This window comes from Crinia signifera, chromosome 2, assembly GCF_055691185.1.
Source record: "Crinia signifera chromosome 2, ASM5569118v1, whole genome shotgun sequence".
In the NCBI taxonomy this organism is placed as follows: Eukaryota; Metazoa; Chordata; class Amphibia; order Anura; family Myobatrachidae; genus Crinia; species Crinia signifera.
In genome coordinates this window covers 60,188,206-60,206,292 of record NC_139218.1, presented here as the reverse complement: position 1 = coordinate 60,206,292, position 18,087 = coordinate 60,188,206, and the positions used below count along the sequence as shown (strand labels likewise).

The 18,087-nt window shown below is 42.8% G+C and overlaps 1 protein-coding gene across 9 annotated transcripts in view; it reads right to left on the bottom strand.

Annotated features, from left to right (window-relative positions):
* Positions 1-18,087, bottom strand: part of SGSM2 (small G protein signaling modulator 2) — a 318,515-nt gene that overhangs the window by 53,008 nt on the left and 247,420 nt on the right. For all 9 annotated transcript variants that reach the window (XM_083172218.1, XM_083172219.1, XM_083172220.1 and 6 more), the window contains 2 exons: positions 16,920-16,984; positions 15,531-15,676 (listed from right to left, as the gene is read on the bottom strand). In XM_083172218.1, coding sequence (XP_083028344.1) covers positions 15,531-15,676; positions 16,920-16,984 — 211 coding nt within the window. The remainder of the gene's footprint in view (positions 1-15,530; positions 15,677-16,919; positions 16,985-18,087) is intronic.

The window sequence follows — 18,087 nt, the reverse complement described above, 5'->3', positions numbered from 1 at the left end:
GGTTTCTTTAAGGACACTTCATATCCCTTTTTTTCTCTCCAGTGATGTTTATAGTCTTTAAGGTTCACCACGTGTTCTCTGGTCTGTGTAAAAGCTGACGTACATGTATGCTTACATATATCTGGAGCTTTCAACACACATCAGGGTATCTTTTTAGTAGGTATTCTTACTTGTATGCTTACTTTAAGCTAAGTATGGATCCTCACATCAGGGTATCTTTGACCATGGACACGTCTCCAAAGGATTTTTCACGTAGTTTTATTATAACAAACGAGGGTCAAATTATACAAATTTTAAAAATGGTTTCCAATATCTTAAAATGTATACCAGTGATTATGGATTGTTCTAAGGCCCAGGTTAGGGAGTCACAAAAAGATGTTATGCCCGGGACGGCTCACCAATACCTTAGGTCTATTACAAAGAACATAAACTGGATATACCTTAAAAACAGCAGCACCGCACCAACGCGTTTCGACCCTCAGGTCTTTATCAAGGTGGTGCTGTATATGAGTTGAGACATGGTTTATATACCTTAAATCCCCTCCCCTTCCCCTTGTCATAGGTGGGTGTGGGAGGTGGGAAATCGTTGGCAATACATCAAATTGTTGAAACATTGGTATAGTAGTGCTTTTTGTAAACAAACATCATCAAAGAACATATGAAAGTTTTAAAAAACACAGAATTTCATCGCATGCACAAACATATCAATTAAAAAACCTGTCAATCAGAAAAAACGGAAATGTGGACCGGAAGTCCATTTATGGGCATGTTGCCCTGCATCCTGTATCTCGCCTGCCCCACGGGGGCTCTTTCTCCTTATGTTATTATATATGCTCGTGTGGGGGCTGGCCTGGGCGGCTCTCCACTGGGTGTTAGCGTATGGAAAGCTCCGCTTCCGGTATACGAACACCCGGAAGTCGGAGCGCGCCGTGGAACGCACGGCCATCTTGATTTAATGTGTCTTCTGGCTGTGACACGCATCGCCGTCTGACGCGATGCGCTCCTATTTAGATGTTAACACGCACCGCAGTGCACACTGCGCGCGCAGGGCAGCGCATATTCCTATAGTAAACAGAAGCTTGATTCTGGCTTCTGTTATGGTGACACGCACGGCCATTTTAGATGGTGTGTGCATCTATTAATTTTGCTATGACACGCACGGCCATATTTGATTTAACGTTATGGTTATGACACTATCTCCTTTTAAAGCTGTACAGCCATAAAATTTTTAGAGTTCTATCTAGATCTTTTATTATTAAGAACATGAAAATATCTTTTTAAATAAACATTTGGAACTTTTGTCTGGATATATTTTTTTCTAATGTATATGATGGCCGAATCCATTATGGTATCTTGTTTAGCTGATTAAAGGAACCATTTGACCTCAAAATCGCCGTTTAGGCCGTTGGGTGTGAGGGTTTTCATATTGTAGATATATTTCATTTCATTTTGGGCAAGTGTTCTGTCACATCCTTTTTCTCGCCAGTTCCCTACTACTTTTTTAATACCAATCACTTTGGTTATATCTTGCGTGGAACAGGAATGTTTGTTTTTGAAGTGCTCTGAGAGAAGATGGCCTGTCATGCCTTTTTTGATGTTTCGGGCATGTTCGGCCCATCTTTCTCTCAGCGTCCTACCTGTTTTGCCCACATATTGAAGGCCACATGAGCATTGGATCATGTATATGCAGTTTTTGCTATTGCAAGTAATGAATTCTTGGATCTTGAAAACAGAGCCATTAGCTGTGGCTGTGAATTCTGTTACCTTGGTAGGGGTATTTTTGTGGGTCTTGCACATAGGGCACATAGGGCATTCAGACCCAAATCAACATTTAACCCAACCTTCGCAAGAGGATGCCTGGTAGAGACCTTTCAAAAACTCGTATGTGAAGAATTGGAAAACATTGTCCCAAGGTGGCCGAAAAAGCCCAATTTGAAAAAAGAAGAAAGAGATGCTATAAAAACACTTCAAGACAACAAAGAAGTAATTATCAAACCCGCGGATAAAGGGGGAAGCATCGTTATAATGAATAAAAACGACTACGAGAAGGAAGCTTTACGACAAGTAAACGACAGAAACACCTACATCCTCCTAAGAAGTAATCCATCCACCAAAATAGAGAAGAATTTACTACAATTGCTAGTCAAACATCAAAGCAACAATTCGATTACAGAAAAGGAAGCAAAATTCATACACAATCCCAATCCGTCACTCCCAGTTTTCTACATACTTCCTAAAATACACAAGAACAATAAAGAACCCCCCGGACGTCCGATCGTAGCAGGCACAAATTCGGTGACAGCAAACCTCTCCGAATTTGTGGACCATGCGCTGCAGCCAGAGGTAATCAAGACCAAATCCTACCTCAAGGACACAATAGACACCATTAACTGTATCACCCAAATAACCTGGGAAAAAGATGACCTCCTAGTAACAGCCGATGTCACCTCATTATATTCTATAATCAATCACCAAACAGGAATTGCAGCGGTTGAATACCATCTCACAAAAGCCAATTTCAATCAAAATAAAATAGATTTCCTGAAAGACGCCATAGAATTCATTCTCAATAACAATTTTTTCTGGTTCAAAGAGCGGTACTATCAACAAACAACAGGTACCGCTATGGGAACGAAGTTCGCACCTGCGTACGCGAACATGTTTATGAGCTGGTGGGAAGATCATAATATCTGGACAAACAACATACACCGAGAACAAATTAAAGTTTGGAGAAGGTATATCGATGATATTATGTTTATATGGAGAGGTGACAGATCAACTTTGGAAGATTTCTGCAATATTCTCAATAACAACAACCACAATATAAAACTTACCTTTAACATCAGTGACACTGAGGTACAGTTTTTGGATCTATGCATCTACGTAAAGGAGGGGAAACTACACACGAAAAATTATACAAAACCTACAGACAATAACAATTATATCCCGGTGACAAGCAATCATCATCCAACATGGCTGAAAGGCATCCCCTCGGGGCAACTACAGAGGATACGACGCAACTGCTCTGAAGTGACGGTTTTCCAGGAACAAGCGAAAGAAATGAAAAACCGTTTTATGGAAAAAGGCTATCCGGAAAAAAAGATTGATGAAAAAATAGAAGAACTGAAATCCCAAGACCGCACATCCATGTTGAAATATAACAATAAGAAAAAAAACAAACCAAAATTAGCTTTCATCACCAAATACAATAATCAACACAAGGAAATAGAAAAGGCATTCAAAAAACACTGGCACATATTAACTAAAGATCCGCTGTTAAAGAACCACGTTGGAGACAAACCCACGTTTATTTACAGGAGGGCGGAAAATCTGAAATCCAAAATAGTAAAAAGCGCTAATCCCGAACAAAGAGACGGGAGAATCAAAACTAAGGGTTTCCATAGGTGCGGCATGTGCCCTATGTGCAAGACCCACAAAAATACCCCTACCAAGGTAACAGAATTCACAGCCACAGCTAATGGCTCTGTTTTCAAGATCCAAGAATTCATTACTTGCAATAGCAAAAACTGCATATACATGATCCAATGCTCATGTGGCCTTCAATATGTGGGCAAAACAGGTAGGACGCTGAGAGAAAGATGGGCCGAACATGCCCGAAACATCAAAAAAGGCATGACAGGCCATCTTCTCTCAGAGCACTTCAAAAACAAACATTCCTGTTCCACGCAAGATATAACCAAAGTGATTGGTATTAAAAAAGTAGTAGGGAACTGGCGAGAAAAAGGATGTGACAGAACACTTGCCCAAAATGAAATGAAATATATCTACAATATGAAAACCCTCACACCCAACGGCCTAAACGGCGATTTTGAGGTCAAATGGTTCCTTTAATCAGCTAAACAAGATACCATAATGGATTCGGCCATCATATACATTAGAAAAAAATATATCCAGACAAAAGTTCCAAATGTTTATTTAAAAAGATATTTTCATGTTCTTAATAATAAAAGATCTAGATAGAACTCTAAAAATGTTATGGCTGTACAGCTTTAAAAGGAGATAGTGTCATAACCATAACGTTAAATCAAATATGGCCGTGCGTGTCATAGCAAAATTAATAGATGCACACACCATCTAAAATGGCCGTGCGTGTCACCATAACAGAAGCCAGAATCAAGCTTCTGTTTACTATAGGAATATGCGCTGCCCTGCGCGCGCAGTGTGCACTGCGGTGCGTGTTAACATCTAAATAGGAGCGCATCGCGTCAGACGGCGATGCGTGTCACAGCCAGAAGACACATTAAATCAAGATGGCCGTGCGTTCCACGGCGCGCTCCGACTTCCGGGTGTTCGTATACCGGAAGCGGAGCTTTCCATACGCTAACACCCAGTGGAGAGCCGCCCAGGCCAGCCCCCACACGAGCATATATAATAACATAAGGAGAAAGAGCCCCCGTGGGGCAGGCGAGATACAGGATGCAGGGCAACATGCCCATAAATGGACTTCCGGTCCACATTTCCGTTTTTTCTGATTGACAGGTTTTTTAATTGATATGTTTGTGCATGCGATGAAATTCTGTGTTTTTTAAAACTTTCATATGTTCTTTGATGATGTTTGTTTACAAAAAGCACTACTATACCAATGTTTCAACAATTTGATGTATTGCCAACGATTTCCCACCTCCCACACCCACCTATGACAAGGGGAAGGGGAGGGGATTTAAGGTATATAAACCATGTCTCAACTCATATACAGCACCACCTTGATAAAGACCTGAGGGTCGAAACGCGTTGGTGCGGTGCTGCTGTTTTTAAGGTATATCCAGTTTATGTTCTTTGTAATAGACCTAAGGTATTGGTGAGCCGTCCCGGGCATAACATCTTTTTGTGACTCCCTAACCTGGGCCTTAGAACAATCCATAATCACTGGTATACATTTTAAGATATTGGAAACCATTTTTAAAATTTGTATAATTTGACCCTCGTTTGTTATAATAAAACTACGTGAAAAATCCTTTGGAGACGTGTCCATGGTCAAAGATACCCTGATGTGAGGATCCATACTTAGCTTAAAGTAAGCATACAAGTAAGAATACCTACTAAAAAGATACCCTGATGTGTGTTGAAAGCTCCAGATATATGTAAGCATACATGTACGTCAGCTTTTACACAGACCAGAGAACACGTGGTGAACCTTAAAGACTATAAACATCACTGGAGAGAAAAAAAGGGATATGAAGTGTCCTTAAAGAAACCCCATCTATATATATTTTTTGTGGTTCAAGAAACAAATTTACACATTGCGTTCCCTCTATTTTTATTTTCTTCACATATACCTGTGCTGGAGATAAAAAGAGAACTTTTTATATGGACTTTGAAGACTTTGAACAACAAATCCTAACAGTGGGCGCTTTTCCTGTCTTTTGTATTTTACTGTCTTTCTTTACCCAGGGAAGGTAACCCCTGGGCAGGTTAGTGCCGCCCTTTTCAGCGCCATTGATTTTATTGCATTTTATTGTATTACATTTGTGTGTTACCTATAAGATCAGGCAGCAGGATGTTGGGATATAGAGATAAAAGAAAATTGATTGTACAACATGTATTTGAAAATGAAGAATATGACAATGAAACCATTGAGGTAGAAGAGGAAAGCCTAGAACAAATAATGGAAAGGTTAGAAAAAGCTCTGAACAAAGAGAGCAGTACATGGTGGGAAGTAGCCACCATGGAACAGTACCTAATGGAAAAAATGATCCCTAAGGGATTAATTATAAAGAAAGAACCATCCAATAAAAACGAGTCCCCAGATTTCAATCTAGGCTGGGATAAAATTTTGGAGGAATGTTCTTTTTCTCTAATGAACCATATTATAAGAGATAGAAAAAGATATCTAAACGACTTAGAGGAGGAAATTAATATAATTACCAAAAGCTTGGAACCCCTAAGAGGCTTAGAAGAATACAGCCAAATAGAAAAAGATATCGAATATCGAGTAAAAAATAAAGAAAAAGCCACAATACAGAGGAAACAGAGGAAGTACATCAGGGACAAAACACATAAGGAACAGACAGAAGATTTAGACCTAACAACACAGAGAGAAACAAGTTGCGACTGTGAAATCCCGATCCTAACCCCCCATCAGAGAACATCACAAACAAACCTAAGAGCCACCACAGAACGCAAAATTAAACATAAAGTCCCACATAAAAGATTTCGAGATCTAAGAGAATGGCGACAGAACCAAGACCAATATGAGAATACACCCCAACATTGGGAGAAACGTAGAACAAGAAGATACAACGATAACCATGAAAGAAACAACGGAAGGACATACAAAGGAGACACAAGAACAAACAGAACAAATATGAGAATTCACGAAAAAGATAGATTCAGAATACGTCATTCAAGAGTAGAAAACAACTACCGACACAACAATCACAAATCCTTCATAGTCCAAGATGAATGGCATGCAGGACGCCAAAACCCAAGGACCCCATACCAACAAAAAACTCAGGAAAGTTTTTTAGATCGAAGTCACAAGCGGAGGAATTATATATAACTCATCTGTACAAGAAAAAAAGAAGAGGAAAGAGAGGGGGTTTACATTTCAGGAAGAAGGAAAAAGATGTGGATCCAGAACAGAAAGATGAAAACCCAAATGTGGACACACAACCCATCGGAGAACCAACAACAAAAAAAGATAATAGAATTTTCAACTTAAGTAATCACCCACTCGATCCAAATGAAACTGCAGTCCTCAACAGGGGTCTAAAGTATGCACTAGATAACAAAATCGACAAATTTGGAACGTATATAGACATCCAAAAGTTCACCAGGAAGTTGTCACTTAAAAGATTTTTTGCGAAAGAAGACAGAAATGAAGAAGAAGCAGAGGAAGATGAAGAAAATCCCACTCACTTCAGACCCAAATCAACATTTAACCCAACCTTCGCAAGAGGATGCCTGGTAGAGACCTTTCAAAAACTCGTATGTGAAGAATTGGAAAACATTGTCCCAAGGTGGCCGAAAAAGCCCAATTTGAAAAAAGAAGAAAGAGATGCTATAAAAACACTTCAAGACAACAAAGAAGTAATTATCAAACCCGCGGATAAAGGGGGAAGCATCGTTATAATGAATAAAAACGACTACGAGAAGGAAGCTTTACGACAATTAAACGACAGAAACACCTACATCCTCCTAAGAAGTAATCCATCCACCAAAATAGAGAAGAATTTACTACAATTGCTAGTCAAACATCAAAGCAACAATTCGATTACAGAAAAGGAAGCAAAATTCATACACAATCCCAATCCGTCACTCCCAGTTTTCTACATACTTCCTAAAATACACAAGAACAATAAAGAACCCCCCGGACGTCCGATCGTAGCAGGCACAAATTCGGTGACAGCAAACCTCTCCGAATTTGTGGACCATGCGCTGCAGCCAGAGGTAATCAAGACCAAATCCTACCTCAAGGACACAATAGACACCATTAACTGTATCACCCAAATAACCTGGGAAAAAGATGACCTCCTAGTAACAGCCGATGTCACCTCATTATATTCTATAATCAATCACCAAACAGGAATTGCAGCGGTTGAATACCATCTCACAAAAGCCAATTTCAATCAAAATAAAATAGATTTCCTGAAAGACGCCATAGAATTCATTCTCAATAACAATTTTTTCTGGTTCAAAGAGCGGTACTATCAACAAACAACAGGTACCGCTATGGGAACGAAGTTCGCACCTGCGTACGCGAACATGTTTATGAGCTGGTGGGAAGATCATAATATCTGGACAAACAACATACACCGAGAACAAATTAAAGTTTGGAGAAGGTATATCGATGATATTATGTTTATATGGAGAGGTGACAGATCAACTTTGGAAGATTTCTGCAATATTCTCAATAACAACAACCACAATATAAAACTTACCTTTAACATCAGTGACACTGAGGTACAGTTTTTGGATCTATGCATCTACGTAAAGGAGGGGAAACTACACACGAAAAATTATACAAAACCTACAGACAATAACAATTATATCCCGGTGACAAGCAATCATCATCCAACATGGCTGAAAGGCATCCCCTCGGGGCAACTACAGAGGATACGACGCAACTGCTCTGAAGTGACGGTTTTCCAGGAACAAGCGAAAGAAATGAAAAACCGTTTTATGGAAAAAGGCTATCCGGAAAAAAAGATTGATGAAAAAATAGAAGAACTGAAATCCCAAGACCGCACATCCATGTTGAAATATAACAATAAGAAAAAAACCAAACCAAAATTAGCTTTCATCACCAAATACAATAATCAACACAAGGAAATAGAAAAGGCATTCAAAAAACACTGGCACATATTAACTAAAGATCCGCTGTTAAAGAACCACGTTGGAGACAAACCCACGTTTATTTACAGGAGGGCGGAAAATCTGAAATCCAAAATAGTAAAAAGCGCTAATCCCGAACAAAGAGACGGGAGAATCAAAACTAAGGGTTTCCATAGGTGCGGCATGTGCCCTATGTGCAAGACCCACAAAAATACCCCTACCAAGGTAACAGAATTCACAGCCACAGCTAATGGCTCTGTTTTCAAGATCCAAGAATTCATTACTTGCAATAGCAAAAACTGCATATACATGATCCAATGCTCATGTGGCCTTCAATATGTGGGCAAAACAGGTAGGACGCTGAGAGAAAGATGGGCCGAACATGCCCGAAACATCAAAAAAGGCATGACAGGCCATCTTCTCTCAGAGCACTTCAAAAACAAACATTCCTGTTCCACGCAAGATATAACCAAAGTGATTGGTATTAAAAAAGTAGTAGGGAACTGGCGAGAAAAAGGATGTGACAGAACACTTGCCCAAAATGAAATGAAATATATCTACAATATGAAAACCCTCACACCCAACGGCCTAAACGGCGATTTTGAGGTCAAATGGTTCCTTTAATCAGCTAAACAAGATACCATAATGGATTCGGCCATCATATACATTAGAAAAAAATATATCCAGACAAAAGTTCCAAATGTTTATTTAAAAAGATATTTTCATGTTCTTAATAATAAAAGATCTAGATAGAACTCTAAAAATTTTATGGCTGTACAGCTTTAAAAGGAGATAGTGTCATAACCATAACGTTAAATCAAATATGGCCGTGCGTGTCATAGCAAAATTAATAGATGCACACACCATCTAAAATGGCCGTGCGTGTCACCATAACAGAAGCCAGAATCAAGCTTCTGTTTACTATAGGAATATGCGCTGCCCTGCGCGCGCAGTGTGCACTGCGGTGCGTGTTAACATCTAAATAGGAGCGCATCGCGTCAGACGGCGATGCGTGTCACAGCCAGAAGACACATTAAATCAAGATGGCCGTGCGTTCCACGGCGCGCTCCGACTTCCGGGTGTTCGTATACCGGAAGCGGAGCTTTCCATACGCTAACACCCAGTGGAGAGCCGCCCAGGCCAGCCCCCACACGAGCATATATAATAACATAAGGAGAAAGAGCCCCCGTGGGGCAGGCGAGATACAGGATGCAGGGCAACATGCCCATAAATGGACTTCCGGTCCACATTTCCGTTTTTTCTGATTGACAGGTTTTTTAATTGATATGTTTGTGCATGCGATGAAATTCTGTGTTTTTTAAAACTTTCATATGTTCTTTGATGATGTTTGTTTACAAAAAGCACTACTATACCAATGTTTCAACAATTTGATGTATTGCCAACGATTTCCCACCTCCCACACCCACCTATGACAAGGGGAAGGGGAGGGGATTTAAGGTATATAAACCATGTCTCAACTCATATACAGCACCACCTTGATAAAGACCTGAGGGTCGAAACGCGTTGGTGCGGTGCTGCTGTTTTTAAGGTATATCCAGTTTATGTTCTTTGTAATAGACCTAAGGTATTGGTGAGCCGTCCCGGGCATAACATCTTTTTGTGACTCCCTAACCTGGGCCTTAGAACAATCCATAATCACTGGTATACATTTTAAGATATTGGAAACCATTTTTAAAATTTGTATAATTTGACCCTCGTTTGTTATAATAAAACTACGTGAAAAATCCTTTGGAGACGTGTCCATGGTCAAAGATACCCTGATGTGAGGATCCATACTTAGCTTAAAGTAAGCATACAAGTAAGAATACCTACTAAAAAGATACCCTGATGTGTGTTGAAAGCTCCAGATATATGTAAGCATACATGTACGTCAGCTTTTACACAGACCAGAGAACACGTGGTGAACCTTAAAGACTATAAACATCACTGGAGAGAAAAAAAGGGATATGAAGTGTCCTTAAAGAAACCCCATCTATATATATTTTTTGTGGTTCAAGAAACAAATTTACACATTGCGTTCCCTCTATTTTTATTTTCTTCACATATACCTGTGCTGGAGATAAAAAGAGAACTTTTTATATGGACTTTGAAGACTTTGAACAACAAATCCTAACAGTGGGCGCTTTTCCTGTCTTTTGTATTTTAGAGGGGGCATGTAGACAAAGCAGGGGGACAGGGAGACAAAGAAGGGGGGGCATTGTTTCAGGTAGTGTGTCAGCACGTTTCAGACAAATTTCGGCACAATTTGCACCATTGCTCCAAAACCACAAGTGCCACGGACGCGAGTGATAGGTCATTCGAAAGGGCTTAAAAGGGCCCTCCTTTTAATGCAACAACTATTGATCTACTGTAAATTTTAGAAGCAGCTGTGCTTTGAACTTGTGAATAAGCGTCGTGCCGCAAAAGAAGAGCAAGGATCAGAGTTGAAATCTGCCACAAAACCAACAACCGCCATTAACGTCTGTAGAGCAGAGCTGCAGGTATAAAGAAGAAAAAATTAAGAGATTCGGATCACCAGGAAAGAAGTTGGATGGGGCTCCAAATACTAGCATGCAGGATGAAAACGGTACGCGCATTACTTCACCGCAGTTGGGTCCCTCGGAAAAAAAAACGACCGAGGATGTCAGATATTTATTTGCAATATCGAGATGAAGCTGATGAGACCACTCATGACCCAACCTAGGTTACAATGAACCCCAACACAGGCCATTCAATGCTAATACTAAAGCAACCAGCAGCATTGTCTCGCTACTCTGGCGCATACAAACATTTCGCCAAGCTATTTCTAAACAATTGTTTGTGTGCGGTGTCTGCGATCACCTCTGGCACAAGGGTGAATTGCGCAAGTGCACCACGATCACATTTGCATACTAACTACATCGTTTGGCGAGATGAAGTACCGAGCAAATGTGGAGGTTCTGGCATGCGGTACATGTATGCGATCATTGCAACAAATGAAATTGTGCAAGAAGTTTGGCTTCCAGCATGCACCGAAACCGACTCATCTGCCACAGCTCACGGTGGTGGAAGTGCGTCTCATTTGTCCGCGTCTTCCGTTTATGCAAATACGGGCTCTCGCTTTGAACACTTCTAAGCCTACTACGCTCAGCAATACCTCCATCGATCTCACATTTATGCACAATTTGGACATACAAGCTAATCAATACGTATCCTACTTTACGTATCACCGGCCAATTGTACATAGGCTAGCTATTTCTAACAAATAAAGAAATCATATATCGAATTATGTGTTTCATTCATTATCCGATACCCTAACAAGACAGACATGTGATCCATAGGTGCCACAAATGGCAATCTACCAAGGGCCCTGCGTAGTCAGCGAAGTGTCCCCGTCAGGCAGCGTAGTCACCGTACGGTCCCTGCGAGCTGCAGCTCTGTCCCCGGCGTCCCTGGCAAGCAAGCCTAGTGAGCACCTCTCACACAGCGCCGGTAACCACCAGATCCCCTGCTCTGGCGGACGCCAGCGGAGAGGCGATCATGCGGGCACCGGCAGAGAGGCACTCCATCTGCATGAGATGCATGAGCTGACTACGCCAGGCGTGGGAACACTACGCTGATTCTGACAGGGACACTATGCTGGCTACGTAACTGCCGCTGTGAAACTACTGTACTGATAAAACACAGTCTACTTATCAAACCCAGAAGTTTACAGACAGGTTTCCCAACAACAGAACTCACCATTAGATAAATCTATACTGTAATGTTTTCAGAGGTGGCACAATTTACTGACATTTAGTAGGATGGCTTTGGCATTCCATATAATGTAACTAATAATTCATCTTGTCAGAAAAGGAGATTAAAAGAAAAAAAGTCTAAGCTAGGAAGAGGACATGACACAGGATGATTTATGGTTTGTACGAGTGATGCAGTTTTGGTTTTCTCCTAGGAAGGGAACAAGTGACTAAAAGTAATTGTGGTTCCCCTATATAGATGCTGCTTTAGTGAGGGGACATGGATGCCCTATTTTAGGGTGTGGATGCTCTTTGTAAGGATATGAATGCTCTATGTTAGGATGTAGGTGCGCTATGTTGGCACGTGGGTGTGCTATGTTGAGGCATGGATGCACTATGTTGGGGCGTGGATGCGCATTTTGGGGCGTGGGTTCCTTATGTTATGGCATGGATGAGTTATGTTGGGGCATGGATGCGCTATATTGAGGTGTGGATACGCCATGTTGGGGCATGGATGTGCATGTTGGGGCGTGGGTTCCTTATGTTATGGTGTGGATGAGTTATGTTGGGGCATGGATGCACTATGTTGGGGCGTGGATGCGCATGTTGGGGCGTGGGTTCCTTATGTTATGGCGTGGATGCGTTATGTTGGGACATGGATGCGTTATGTTGAGGTGTGGATGCGCCATGTTGGGGCATGGATGTGCATGTTGGGGCGTGGGTTCCTTATGTTATGGCGTGGATGAGTTATGTTGGGGCGTGGATGCGTTATGTTGAGGTGTGGATGCGCCATGTTGGGGCATGGATGTGCATGTTGGGGCGTGGGTTCCTTATGTTATGGCGGGGATGAGTTATGTTGCTGCATGTATGCGCTATGTTGGGGCGTGGATGCCCCATGTTGGGGCATAAATGCATAATGTTGGGGCATGGATGCACAATGTTGGGGTGTGGGTTCACTATGTTGGGGTGTGGGTGTGCTATGTTGGGGCATGGATGTGCATGTTGGGGCGTGGGTTCCCTATGTTATGGTGTAAATGCCCTATGTTGGGTCTTGGGTGCACTATGTTAAGGCATGGGTGCGCTATGTTGGGGCGTGGGTACGCTATGTTGGGACATGGGTGCGCTATGTTGGTGTGTGAATTCCCTATTTTAGGGCATGGATGCACTATGTTGGGGCTTGGATGTGGCATGTTGGGGCGTGGATGTGCTATGTTGGGGCGTGGATGTGCTATGTTGGGGCGTGGGTTCCTTATGTTATGGCATGGATGCGCTATGTTAGGACATGGGTGCTCTATGTTGGTGTGTGAATTCCCTATTTTGGGGCATGGATGTACTATGTTGGGGTGTGGGTGTGCTATGTTGGGGCGTGGGTTCCTTATGTTATAGAGTGGATGCCCTATGTTTGGGCGTGATTCCCCTTTGTTGGGGCATGTGGGCAGATGTGCATGTTGGGGCGTGGGTGCCCCATGTTGGGGCATAAATGCATAATGTTGGGGCATGGATGCACAATGTTGGGGTGTGGGTTCACTATGTTGGGGTGTGGGTGTGCTATGTTGGGGCATGGATGTGCATGTTGGGGCGTGGGTTCCCTATGTTATGGTGTAAATGCCCTATGTTGGGTCTTGGGTGCACTATGTTTGGGCATGGGTGCGCTATGTTGGGGCGTGGGTACGCTATGTTGGGACATGGGTGCGCTATGTTGGTGTGTGAATTCCCTATTTTAGGGCATGGATGCACTATGTTGGGGCTTGGATGTGGCATGTTGGGGCGTGGATGTGCTATGTTGGGGCGTGGATGTGCTATGTTGGGGCGTGGGTTCCTTATGTTATGGCATGGATGCGCTATGTTAGGACATGGGTGCTCTATGTTGGTGTGTGAATTCCCTATTTTGGGGCATGGATGTACTATGTTGGGGTGTGGGTGTGCTATGTTGGGGCGTGGGTTCCTTATGTTATGGAGTGGATGCCCTATGTTTGGGCGTGATTTCCCTTTGTTGGGGCATGTGGGCAGATGTGCATGTTGGGGCGTGGGTTTCCTAAGTTATGGCTTGGATGCGCGATGTTGGGGTGTGGTTGCGCTATGTTGGGGCTTGGGTGTGCTATGTTAGGCATGCATGCCCTAGGTTGTGGCATGTATGCTCTATGTTGGGGTATGGATGCGCTCATAGTTGTATGTTTGTAATGTTTTAGACTGTGGAGAACAGGAAGCCAATGTGGTTACATCACTTCCGATGAAGTTGTGTGATTAGCATTTTACACCTCTTTCGTAGCACCCCTGCCACTATTCCACTTCAATTTAATTTCTGGGTTGACTTATTCCATTAAAGTATCATTTATAAAGTCATATTGATAAATAAATTGTGTTATGGATATTACCAGTCAGAAAGGTAATGGAGCATGACCTAAATATATATTGGTATAACCTTAGATCCTAAATAATAGAGCTGTTTTGATCTGATATGTACTTCCTGCTGTTCTACAGATGAGAACCCCAGCGTCTTTCTATCAGATAATTCTCCTGCCACCGCTGACAGGGGAAGTATGAAAGTCTACTCAGCTGATGTCCTCCTGTGGACAGCTCTGAATGATCAGCTCAGGTTCAACAGTGCCCTTAGGGAAATTCAAAAATGTTATTTTATCTGCAGCTATCATTATACTGTAAAGGCGCAGAACAGGGAAGGGATACAGAGGCCCTTATTCTGGTCCACATGCAACGCTGCAAAATTCACAGCTTTGCGTGTGGACTAAATGCCAGCCGCTGCGCGCAGTGCTGGCTGCCCCCCCTTGTACCAGTGATCCACCGCACGGCTGCGAATGGATGATTTGCATAATCATCCATTCACAGCCTTGGGTGAGGGGGAGAACTCATTCGATGGTCGGCGACCATCGAATGATTTCTCCAGAGCTCGTAGATCAAAGATCGCTGTGCGAGAAGCAGGTGGGCAGCTGACCCCCCGCCCCCCGCGTCACCAGCGATTTGCATGGGAAATCCTAGCGTTCCCATGGACTATGCCCCCCACTGCCGACGCCCCGCCCGCATTGCTAGGTGCGAGCGGGATGGCAAACATTTAGTTTACCGTGCCCACTCGCACCCTGCATCTGCGCAGAAATGCATCTGCACATGCGCAGACGCAAAACATCAGTCACTGTGAATAGAATAACCCCCTTAGTTTGGGGGAATGGTTAACCATTAAATCATGAATAGACTTTCAGCAGGAGCTCGGGGGGCCTTGAGCGTGATGTCATTAAGCCCCGCCCCATGATGGAAAATGACTCTATTTGCCTATCTCCATGGATGGGGCGGGGCTAAAATGGCACGCTTATTACACTTTAGCCCCGCCCCTTTGTTGGAGATCGGGAGATCAGGTTATTTACATGGAGTAGTCAGGGAGGAGGAAGCCGCGATTGGAGGGGGGGTATTTTCAGGGCCCTCTCAGCCATTCCGGGAGGGTAGGCAACCCTGATTTACTAATATCTGTAATAGCACAGCATGATGTATGCTAGACATGGGCTTTCAGTTTACCTTCATATCCTTCTGATACTTGCTCCACACTTCTTTGGTGAGGCCGCCTGATGCATCCGCGGGTTTGTCGGGTGGAATTATAGAGTGATGAACAAGTGCAGAGAGATGTGTTCGAACAGTGGACAAGTGACGACAGTAAGCCAGCCCTAAGGGAGCATAGAAAGACAGTCGTTTTAGATCCAAATACAAATAGCCAAAATAAATGTTATGAGAACTTTGCATTTATGGCTCATATGTCTCTGGAAGTAAATAAAATGGTTGTTTATTTATTCATTTATTATCGTATGCGATCCTAGCCACTGGCTTCCCAGCGGCTAGTTTCGCATACAATACATTGTATTTGGCCCCACAATACATCATATGCGGCCCTTTTACATACGATATATCGTATACAATCCCATTGACTGCCCCAGGATACCAGCCAGCTACATACATCACAATAGACAAACTGATCCAGAGGATAACACAAAGGCTGTAGCGGTGGCACTATTATTGGTGGGCCTCATACACTGCAAGTTGTATTGCGGCAAACTTCATTCAACAAAATGGAGTTGGCTGATTGACAGTCGGGTAGATTAGACAGGTTTGATAACCAAACCAAATGGATCAAGGCTGTTTTTCAACCAGTGAATGAATATTATTCATGTCCATATTGTACACTGAACCATAAGTATTCAGAATAGTCGTTTAATTAGCTTATCCTGTATATATTGTTCACTGTATGGCCATCATAAGGGTAAGTCCAATTTGAATACTAATTCTCCTAATCACATATGCATGTTCTGTGTCTGTTACAGTATTACCCATTTATATTCTATTACTGTTGCCCCAGTTGTAATGCACAATGGAATATGCTGCGTTATATAATAATGATAATCCTAAAAAAGGCCTGTGTGGGAAAGGATGACTGCCTTATATTCACACTTCTCTTTGATGTAGATTTATGTAAACTTCTAAAAAGGAAAAGTGTTCATTATAACCACTAATCACATCTTATCCTATTCTGGAATGTACTAGACCACAGGTTCTCAAAGTCGGTCCTAAGGACCCCACACAGTGCTTGTTTTGCAGGTCTCCTCACAGAATCAAGTGAAATAATTAGCTCCACCTGTGGCTCTTTTAAAATGTGCCAGTCAGTAATGAGTGCACCTGTGATTGAGATGGAAAATGTGAACTGTGTGGGGTCCCGAGGACCGAGTTTGAGAACCCCTGTACTAGACACATGATAGCTAGAATATGATTGGTTGCTATGGACAATACTACTTTTCCTTCTTTTAAGTTTTAGTAAATCTACCATTACTGTATATGTGTTTTTAAAATTGTAATAATCTATGCCTATATATAAGTGTACTGTACAATGTGTAAGGGCAAGCTCCTATTTTGACTTACATCCATAGAACGCTCGGGAAACAATCTGTCTCTTCATGTTTTCACACAATAATTTGAGTGGTGTCCTGTGGGAAACAAAGGCATTACATTTAGGCTCATAAGAATGATATCATTAAATATTAATTACCATCTCAGAAATAATTTTGCATTAAACAAATATTTAATGTATAACAGAAAAGAAAGTGAAATGCACTCCCCATTATCATACCCACTGAGCCACTTGTCTTTTTACCGGACAATCTGTTATACCACTGTTCCATTCCTCTGAATTCACTATTTGTTTTGGGGGTATTTATTCCAACTGTAGGAATGTTCCCGTTTCCTGGATTTGACAATCCAGAATTCGTTCAGGTCCTAATATGCCACATGGAGTAGTCTGGGGTTGCTCCAAGGTAGGTAGCTCTTGGTTCAGATATATCAAGTAAGGAGCCATTATCATGTGGCTCCTTGCTGGTTAATCGTAGACCCAATTTAGGGTAACGGTGGTGTGGGTTGCTGTGCCCATGGACTGGTTGGGCTGGGTGGCTTCAGTGCTGCACACCCTTACATTCTATTAACACTTTTCCCTCACTTGGGGGCATATCATACACCTGCGCAGGTATATGTAACCAATATCTCTGAATTCTATTATCATGCAGTGTTCAAGATTGGTTACTAATACCATTCAGGGTACTTGTGTATTTTGGCGGCGCCCCCGATGTCCGTCGTACGACGAACAGATCGCATCGCATCGCATGCCATGCACCCGATGGCATGCGATGCGATGCGACGCGATTTTGACCCCCTATACGACCAAAAATCGTATAAGCACCCTAAAGGGTGCTTTTGAGCACCTAAATGGGTGCTTACAGTGTTAAATGCACCCCCACGCCACCCCCCACTATAAACGTGAACCCGAAGCGTGGCGAGCGCAGCGAGCCCGCGAGGGGCGGCGGTACGCGTCCTACGACCTTTTCATACCCCCACTATCCACGTCGGCGTGGAGTTGAGAATAGAATAGTGTGGCGAGCGCAGCGAGCCACCGAGCCCGAAGCGTGGCGAGCGGACGCGGATACCTTCACAGTTATACGCGTCCCCTCGCGGGCTTCACAGGTGTCCGTGGCGACGCGGACACCTGTGAAGCCCGCGAGGGGACGCGTTTACCTGTGAAGGTATCCGCGTCCCCTCG